The sequence below is a fragment of the Falco naumanni genome, chromosome 1 (genome assembly GCF_017639655.2).
Source record: "Falco naumanni isolate bFalNau1 chromosome 1, bFalNau1.pat, whole genome shotgun sequence".
In the NCBI taxonomy this organism is placed as follows: Eukaryota; Metazoa; Chordata; class Aves; order Falconiformes; family Falconidae; genus Falco; species Falco naumanni.
The window spans coordinates 25538552-25548270 of record NC_054054.1 but is presented as its reverse complement, the minus strand read 5'-3'; the positions used below and the strand labels follow the sequence as shown (position 1 = coordinate 25548270).

Here is a 9719-nt window from a genome sequence, read left to right as displayed (position 1 = left end):
GCTACCTTTTTGTTTCAGGAGTCGCTAATCTGAGGCTATCCTGCTTTTCATCATTTACTTAAGACCAAGTTTCAAGCCACTGTCCAAATTCTCTCCAACCACAGAGATGAAAGGCTCTCCCTTCTTCAATACTCCCAGCTCCTGAGTCCAGTGCAAAGGGCTACTTGTTGGCTCAGACTTCAGCTTGAGATTTTGCTCCCAATGAGGTGGCTCACTTAGCCCCTCCTTGATCCAGTAATGAAAAAACAACTCCTTTGTAGTTGAATTAAATGGACTTCCTACAGAAACAGGTACTTGCATTTGCACATTTTGTTTACAAACAACTTGCACACCTGTGAGAGTACCAAGCTCATACTTCACACATGGCTGTATTTCTTCACAGCTGTACTTCAGGCTCTTAAGTGTTGAAATTCCTGCTTTGAGGAGAAACCAAGCTCTAATTTCAAGTGTTTACATGTACTCCTGAGAGCAAGAAAAAAATCTTACCATGATTAGGTTATGTAAAAAGTTTAATTATAAAATAAATAAGTTTGTTATGGAAACATTAAATATTAAATACAGTAATAAATATTTACACATTTACAGATATGACTTGACAATAATGGTGTTTCTCTGCTACCAGAAGAATTCTGCTCTGTTTATACAGAACACATTCACTCTTCCAAGAAGAAACTGAACTCAAATAATACTCTGTGCTCAAGACTGCACGGACAGTTCAAGAAACCAAGGACACTTGGGTCAGAAAATTGAGGTAAGTTGAGTTCTTTGCACCAGACCGTAGAGCACAAGAGACCACTGATTGCTAAGTGTCAGTGCATTAATTCTTCAAAGGAACAGGTTCTTGGTCAAGTTCAACTGACTGGATCTGATATGAAGCATTTTATATTTTAAGTGCTGCTTAAAGCAACATTAAGTATCTGGGTAACAAGTAGCTTTGCATTTACAACAGATGGGTCCAGGCTTATTAGCTTGTTTGAGCATGAATCTCTTCCTTCAGATACAAAGCTTCAGATCTTGCATTTACTGTCTTGGCATCCTGAGGAGACTAATGTTAACTCAGGCTAGCACACACACAAATGGTCTCTCCACTCACACAATGAGTCCTACTGAATTCAGAGGGATTACTTTCCACACATACAGTAACAGAACCCAGGTGTGGCTGACAAAGATCTGTCACCAACACCCTGCAAGTCAGAACTAGAGATGAAGTCCTTTGAAGCTGATATCAACAGGGAGCACAGTGACAGTAGATTTAGATTTTTCATCCACTGAGGTCTAGGGAGAGAAGTCATCCAGAGCTCTTTCCTTTTTCACTTTGGGAGAGGGAAGGGATTATTTTCTCCCCTCCATCTATTCTTTGAAGCCGTGACAAGCTCAGAGTTAGAGCTGCCAAAGGAGACTTGCTAACAGAAGAAAGTCCATCCACACAACAGCAGAGACTCGAGCTCCAGCACTGATAGAGGGCTCGGTAGCAGTAGTCTCTAGCAGGTCTTGATAGCAGGTCCTCTACCCCATAGTGGCAGCTCCTTCCACATCATTGTGCCAAGGTGTAGCGGTAACTGTCCTCCCCAGCAAGCGATTCAGCAGCAAGTGGCATGTTGACATCTCCTTGCAGCAGCCTCTGTCTTTATGAATCAGGGCTTAGTGGCAACAGCTCCAGCTCACAGTGTCCAGGTGGATGTATCAGGTAGCCAGAGGTACCCTGCAGCCTGGCAGTGGCCACATCAGAACTGCTCTGTAAGGGGCAGACCAGGCACATTAATCACTACCCAAGACATAAGCATTCTGTGCTAGAACCACACAAACCTACACCCAAGGCTGGTTGGTTAAGTGCACACACCTGGGGACGCTCTGCCAGATAATCTTCTGCTTCAAGTAAGCTTTGAGCAAAACTCTCCAATTGCCACTGGACAAAGCAGGACAAGGTCTTTAGCCTCCATGTGGCAAAGCAGAACTTCTGAGTTCTGCCAGAACTTCTTCAGGACTATCCTTTATAGTTGCCTCCTTCAGCTTGTAGTATAACTTAGCATGGGTTCTTGAGCCTGCTGTTAGGTACACTTTTGCTCACAAGAGACAGACTTGCTTGCTCATTAACATCCACTACATTTCTCCCAGGAGTGATTCACCTAGGCCAGGGAGCTTCAGCACTCAGTCGCTATGACAGTAGGAACTTGACCGAGAGACTATCTAGAGTGCTCAAAGGACTGGCAGTTTTGTCTTGGTCTATAGCCTCTGAGCACCAGAAGCTTCCTGATATTTAGCAGAGAAGACATGAAAAAGCTCAGTACTTCTCTCATGAGAGGTGATGACTACTCACTTGGCTGCTGCACTGTCTTCTATCATGGAAGTTTACCATGGTTTCTTGCACAAAACCTGCCCTCTGCCCAGCTGTTAGGGATATTTTTTTTTCTTAAGTCCACTTATCTCCTATCCTCACTTTCTTCAAGACAGCATCCAGAAAGTTAACAAAGCTGTTGAACTTGCACAACTCTTTTTGGAAAACCAGAGACCTGAGCCAGTCATTTACATGTAATCCATGTGTTTCAAAGCACTTGAAGCTTTAAAAGCAAACACTAGCTTCACAAAACACACAATTCTCATATGGGTTACTCCAGCCTAAAAGGCATTTCAAGTCAGCTTCCGTACCTGCTTTCTCTTCATTTACACACCAACATGGCCATTTCTGTTTTCTTGTCGAAGTTTTTTCCTTTCTTCTTTCTCTTCATACTGAGGACACTTTTTCCTGACCCTGTGGAATTATGGCATGTTAGAGGTCAATTTGAACTCCGACATTCATCCTGTTGCCACCAGCTCCCACATCCTCTGAAGCATTTAGACTTATGTCCTTTGAATCCTCAAAGGAACTCCTCAGTACCAGGAAGCTTCAAGCAAGGCAGTTTTTAAGCTTTCAGCATCAAGCAGTATCTGATGATAAAAATCAAGGAACCCCCAAGTCAGGCACTGGTAGTTTTGCCTCACAGAGCCAGGGCTTCTTGGCTTAAGCCTGATTAGGTAGCAAGACGAAGAGGGTTTATCCCAGGAATGGAGCAAAGCACCAGGAGGCAGATTTCCTGGTGGCTTTAGCAAAGGGCTGCAGAGACCAGACTGCTTTCCTCCTCCCCACAGCAAAGCCCTGCAGATTTAATTATCTCAAGTCCCTGTCCCCTTGACATGTCCCTTTTACACACCACAAGCAAGATCCTTACTGATGTTTTCTTCCCCAATTTCTCCCATCTTTTCTAGTGACTGTTCCAAACAGACCGTCTAGCTTCTCTGGATGAAGGTACTCATTAATGAACCGCATGCTTCAAGCTTGTGAGGGTTCAGAGCATTAAACAAACGCAATCCTATTCCATGGCTCACTCCAGAAACTAACAGCGATCATTTGCTCTTGCAGCACTACAGAACTAGTTATCTCTCCTAGCACCAAGGAATAAGGCAGCATTCAGAGAACAAGCATTCACCCCATCATTCAAGTTCAGATCTAAATATGAAGCAACAGTGAAATGGCAAATGCACACCTTGTTTCCTGAATTGCAGGAAAGGGTATACAGCATGTAGCCAATTCAGTTCATGTACTTCAAGATCTAAAATTAGACTGAACATTTGAGTTTCACCTAAAATATCCCAAGCCCTACTGTGGTGGAGCTGCAGTGTTAGAACTGGAGTACTGCTCCAATACCCAGGAAATGCCAGTCTGGCTTCCTGTGCTGAATATCTAAACGCGGCACAAACTCCTGGCAACAAGCAAAGGCACAGGTAGGCATGAGCTGCTGCACACTCCTTTTTAGCAGGTATGAAGAAGAGTTCAATATATGGCTTGCAACACATACCCAGAAAAGCTCTTTTAATTTATTCACAACAGGACTCCAGATTCTGATCACCCACTGCACTGAACTGCCAGCGGTTAGTAGAGCTGGAATGGTTGTTCCCTCCATCTTAGCTGGGACTGACAGCTTTTGCTTCCCACAGTGTAAGTATTTAAGCCCAGCAACCTCGATTAATAAGTGGACAATTGCAGCACCACTTCCTTCCCTCCAGCTGTGTACCCAGCTGCTGGATAATATCCTTGCATGAGGTTGTTACATTACGGCTTACTGGCTTCTCCATGAGGATTAGGGAAGGCGCTGCTGTGTCAGCATTAATGCTCCTCCTCCACTTCCTGCTGATGTTCTGCAGCACTGTAACTCTCCTTGTTGTAGCAACAGCAAAAAGGCTCTTGTTTTAAAATACAGGGTTCACAGCCAAAAGCAAGAGAAAGTGAACACTTAGACACTTAGGAACTTCTCAGACTTTGCTTCTACCCTCAGTACCTACCCAAGCTGGTCAAAGAAGTCAGCCCTTTTGAATGCCTTACACAGGTATTTCAGATGAGCTACACACATTTTTGGGGCTACTGGACACCAGCCCCGCTCATGCTTAAGCTAGACAAAGAGGATAATACTTACTGCATTATCACAACGGTAAGTACAGTAATGAAGCTGAAGCTCGAGAGCAGGACAGCTACTACTACCAACACAGTCTTCGAGTAGTCTGCCACATCATTCTTCCTTTGAGTCTTCATGAACTGTTCACCACAGCGCTCACCAAAAAAATCCTGATGACACCTGCAAGTAAACATTAACACAAGTTCTTATCAGCTCCTGTGCTGTCTGGAGCCAAGGACACCCACACACATTCAAACCTGACCTAAGACATTTTCAGAGTTTCCCATGAATCTCAAGATGCTCACTTCAGAGCATGTTCATGAAATGCAGTCACTGCTCTAGCACAAGGTTTGTCAGCATTTCAACAAGTTGAGATTAGTTTGGGCGTGATGTTCCAGGAAGACACGCCTTTTCATTCTTTTGGTTTGAGTTTATGACCAACTGATGAGTTCAGTGGCTTGTTATGCACCTCAGATTCCATCATCACTTAATTTACATGGCAGAAAGATTCTCAGTCAAAATATGGCAGGAGATGGATCTATGCCAAGCTGACACTGATTTTTTCCCTCCAAGCCCTCGTATGCCACTGGCTCATGCCAATCACACCTAACTCACAAGGTACAAGTAACTTACTTGCAGGTCACCATCTGGAGATGTTCTAGGTATATGCATTCACCATGGATGCAAAAGTTTTTGTACTCCATTTCACAGGGAGTTCCTTTCTTTTTGTTTTTCCCTTTGTTTTTCTTCCTTCTTGATTTGCCGGCATTCTTCTCACCCCCCCTCTTTGTTGGCTTGGGTTTAACCACAGGTTCAACTGAAAAAGGGACAAGATGACTCAGTCTAGACATGCTAAAAAGACAGATTCTGAAAACTGAGTTACAGAATTTGGTGAGGGGTTGGGGGGACGGTCACTGCAGGAGAACCTGTGACCAGCAAGCATCACGCAGCTGGGCATTTCACACCCAGAACAAAGGCAGCAAGCTTAGAAGCGCACTAGGTGCAACTCTGCCACCATTAAGTCCTGTGCAATGCAGACCAAAAGCAGCACACGCACATGAGCCAAGAGAGCCACCAGAGATGAAGAGCAGCAGAGCTGAAGGACTGCAGCATATCACAGCCTAAGACACTTGAGTCAAACTGTACAGGTTCAGAGACCTGTAAAGAACACTTGAGTTCACACTCAGCCAAGCCATCCACAGTTACACATCGCCTTGAATACAAAGGTAACAGCCTCCATCACTCTAAACTCTCCATTTGCATCAGTGATGAAAGGCATTATACTCACTAGATAGTCCTGGGCACTTGCAGAGGCAAGACAGCTCGCCACCCCAGTTAGCATACTTGTTTCTCCCAAACAACCTGCAGTGCCATCTTCAGCAGAAGATTGTTTGTTTCCAGTTCTCCTACTTTCAGAAAGAGGCCAAGTGCACCAGAGGAGTGAAGGCAGGACAGGCTGCAAGAGTCAGGTTATTTGTTCTGCCGCTTACTGTTGCCCCTCATTATCTCAATTAAGACAAACCTCTAGAAGAGTGTGGTTTAAAATGCCTTTGGATTTAAGCAAGGGCAATCATCTTCCTTTCGCTAGGGAGAATGAGCTAAAGCCAGTCACTGATTAAGGGTCATAGGCTCCATAGCTGCTCCGTGCACAATCAAAGCTTGACAGCACTGTTTTAGAGCCAGCTGGTCAAGCCTTCTCTGTGCAATACTGTGCTATCCAGGAGCAAACAGTTAACTAGGTGAATTAGAACAGTAGTGCTATTTACAATACTCTTCAATTTCTCTATTGTACACTGCAGACCTAATGAAAATAATCTTGGGAGTAGTAGTATTTTACCCAGAGCACTATGCATATAGGCAGTCACCACAACAGGACGCAACTGGATCCGACTACTTCATAACCCTGTATTTCTAGTGACAGGAGAGCCTGCACAAAGAAACAAGGTGTAATTCACTGTTGTCTAGACACTGATCATTTTCACTTCTAGAGCAACAAGCCTGGCTTGAAGTTACTTAAAAGTAAAAACGCCTTCAGCAACCAGAAGTCTGATTCAAATGGTATAAGCTATATTAATATGTAAACAAGGAACACTGTTCCTGCAGCAAGGTTTCCTGTCCCTGGAAGTGTGAGCTTGCTACTGACAGCTGAGGCCCTGGCTCTGTCCAGTCCAAGTCGACATTTAGGTTCACACTTCCATAATTGAGGCCATCCCCATTCCTCCCTCTTTCAGGCTCAGCTCATCAGTTTGATCTCAGTGTCCCTGTCTGCAAGCTGCACAGCCAGGAAAGCGATCTGCAGTTGAATCATAACAGCTTGAAGGCTCCACAGATAAACTTCATGCCAAGTAGAAGAGCTGGTCTACAAACCAGTCACCTTTGGTAGCAATTCTGGTTTCTGTGCAGTTATACAACACTTAAGTCACCAAGCCAGTAGTTTCACAGGCCAAACTGCTCAGTAACTCTGACATTCCAGTTTCCCCTGGAGGTCTTCAACTCATGAAGAACTTCACCAAGGGTCCACAAATTCCCTAGACTGAGCATCTGGAGTATGACTACCCCTTCACTTAAGAGGTCCTTCAGATTCAAATCTTGGGGTGTTTCTGCAGAAAAAACCCAGTAGCCAGACCCACCCTAGAGGGCAACAGCACCAGCCTACTAAACATCGACTGAGGTTCAAGTTGGTTGTAGGTACCTGGCTTGTATTACAACTGTGCTTAGGACAGAAGCAGTGAAACCCTCCTATCCCCATGGTCAGGTAGGCTATTCTGATCTCCTCACAGCTTGGCAAGTGACAAGAAGCTCACACAATAGCTATCGACAGTGAAGCATTGCCTGAAAGATGCTTAACAAGCTTTCCTGCAGCCACTTAAGGGGTATAAGTGTTTGCTTTCCCAGGAAGTTTTAGTCAAGTCCAACCCAAATAAACCATCATGAGAAAACACCGAGAAACCTCCTGCCGCAAAAGAGACAGTCTGATGTAAACCCACCTTTAGGGTCACACAGCACCCATAAACACCACCAAAGCTCCCACAGCGAGCGGGAGGCCGCTGCCCCTCACAGCCCTCAGGTTTACCAAGTCGGTGGTCCAGCAGGCCACCAGCTAAGCCGCAGCCCCCACACGCTCACACTGTCACCACTCGTGGCAGCCCGCTTCGAAGTCGACGCTTCGAGCTGAAGGACTGCTCACCCCGTGCCCTGCAAGCGCGGCAGCCACGCAGCCGGTGAGGGGACAGGAGGCAGGGCCCGCAGCCACCCCCGGGCCCGGCACGGAGGGGCCCCCCTCACAGCAGTCCCCCGGAGGGCCACCGGCTCACCTCGGATCAAGTCGTCTACGATGTACTGGTGGACGGGCAGCGCTTCCTCGTACTCCTCATCCTCCTCGTAGTCGGGACCCGGCACGGCCTCGCCTTCGCGGGCCTCGGTCTGCCGCGGGCCAGCGCCCCCGCGCCGCTCCGGCTCCGTGCCGTTGAGCGAGGAGCCGGCGACAGGCCGGCAGGCTGCGAGGAGAAACGGCGCCGTGGGCAGGGGGCGACCCGAGCGCGGCTGCCGCGCAACGCCCCCCGCCCCCGGCCCCTCAGCCGCCCCGCTCCCCTCCCCTCCCGCCGGCCCCGCACGCACCTGCCAGCACGGCCAGCGCGGCGATCAGCGCCACAGCGCGCATTGGCGGTCCGGGGCGGGCGGCGACGGTGACGGGTGTCGCGGCGGGCGGCGGCGATGCGCAGCGCTCCATGAGGAGCCGCCCGCCGCCGCCGCCCGCTTTATAGGCGGCCGCCGGCCGAGGAGCGGCGTCAGCGGGGCGGGCCGGGCCGGGGCGGGCCCGGCAGGTGAGGGCGGGCGGCGGCGCAGGCGCGGTGCTGCCGCCACGGTGGGCGCTGCGGAGGGGCCGCGGGGAGGGGGCGGCGGGGGGGCTGCGGCCGGCCCGGCGGCGGGGCGGGTAGGGGCGCCGGCACTACCCGCCGGCTCCTCGCCGCCATGCTGTGCCCCGGCTCCTCTGAGGGGAGAGTCTGTCGAGGCAGCATTAAACCAGGTGATGGGCCTGTTAGCCCCAGTCCTGCGCGTTCTCCTGAGCGGTGTGTGAGTAATGGCTGAGTAAGGAGCAGGAAGGCAAGTGGGCATGCATCCAGGCTGAGGCAAATGCGATCCTTGGGGGCACCTCGCCTGGTAATTGCCACCCCTTAGCGGAGGTGCCAGGCCACGGCCGCCTCACCTGGGCCATTGCGTAAGGCAGCGTGAAGCAGACCGGCGTTCTGGGGAGAAACATGAGGGCAGTGGGTTGTAATGTGCCGGTGTAGGGTGGGAACGCAGAAAAGGCCTGCGAGGGGGCCAGGGTGAAGGAATCCGTGTCCCCTTGCTCCTGTCACTGTGGCTGGGTGGGAGGGCCACAGTGGCAATGCGGCCCAAGCATGGGGAGAGGAGCATCTGGGTGACCTCCTAATTGAGAGGGGCTGGAATGCTACTCACAGCTCGGGAGGCTGGCAGAGCCTTTACTCGAGGTGGCTGGGATCCAAGTTGCTCAGTCATTAAACCTTTTCCCCCTCTTCCACTCACGCCGAAGGAGGATAATGTGGCTCCCAGTGCTGTCTTTGCCGGGTCACGCCAATCCCAAGAAGCGATGCCCAAGAGCGCTGAAAAAGAAGTTGCCAAATCTGTCGCTCGGATATTAACCTGCCACAGGGAGCCCCCACAGACCTCCATCAGCCCCTTTGTCATTAGGCGACGGCTTCACTGCTGGGGTTTTGTATCATTGTTTCCTCTGTTTCCATGCCTTTTCTCAAAGTGTCTGCAGCAGAAAAAAGACAAATCCTGCTTGGCCGCTGCAGCCCTGGGACTGAGTGCTCGGTCCAGCTGTAGCACTGGCAGACAGTCGTTGAGTAGCTCCTGGGCTACAGCTCGGCCATCATTTGGGGACAGGGCCCTTCCTTTCCCCCTCAGACCTGAGTTCCCTACCCACAAGACCCCCATAAGTCCCAGGGCTTGGCATTAGCAGAGACCAAGTGCGTGTGAGTGGAATTTCTCCAAAGGCAGAATCTTTGGTGTTTCAGGTCTCTTCTGTCAAAATGTGGGGTTGGTTGTAGGAGAATAGCCGAAGGGAGGTTAGTAAACTAGGAGTTTTCTTTCCCTGCCCTGCTCAATGCCAAGCTTCCTCAGTGAGGCACCCCAGCTTCCCTCCTGGATTTTTTTTTTTTGCAGATGTAAAAACGAAGTATTTCTCCTGGGTTTTTTGAATCAGAGATTCACTGGAAGCATTTTCAATTAATTTTTTTTTATAAGCTCAGTCTGAGGAATATACAG

General features: G+C 49.2%; 1 protein-coding gene across 2 annotated transcripts; it reads right to left on the bottom strand.

Annotated features, from left to right (window-relative positions):
- Nucleotides 1-531: 531 nt before the first annotated feature.
- AREG (amphiregulin) lies at nt 532-8141 on the bottom strand. 2 transcript variants are annotated; one of them, XM_040586757.1, is made up of 6 exons: nt 8046-8141; nt 7742-7924; nt 5061-5244; nt 4449-4607; nt 2647-2749; nt 532-1735 (listed from the first exon to the last, which is right to left on the bottom strand). In XM_040586757.1, the coding sequence occupies exons 1-5, from the start codon at nt 8086-8088 to the stop codon at nt 2662-2664; spliced, it is 657 nt and encodes a 218-aa protein (XP_040442691.1). In that variant the 5' UTR covers nt 8089-8141; the 3' UTR covers nt 532-1735; nt 2647-2661. The 2 variants fall into 2 exon arrangements, with proteins under 2 accessions (XP_040442691.1, XP_040442683.1); XM_040586749.1 differs by having other exon boundaries at nt 532-2749.
- Between the last annotated feature and the right edge of the window lie 1578 nt (nt 8142-9719).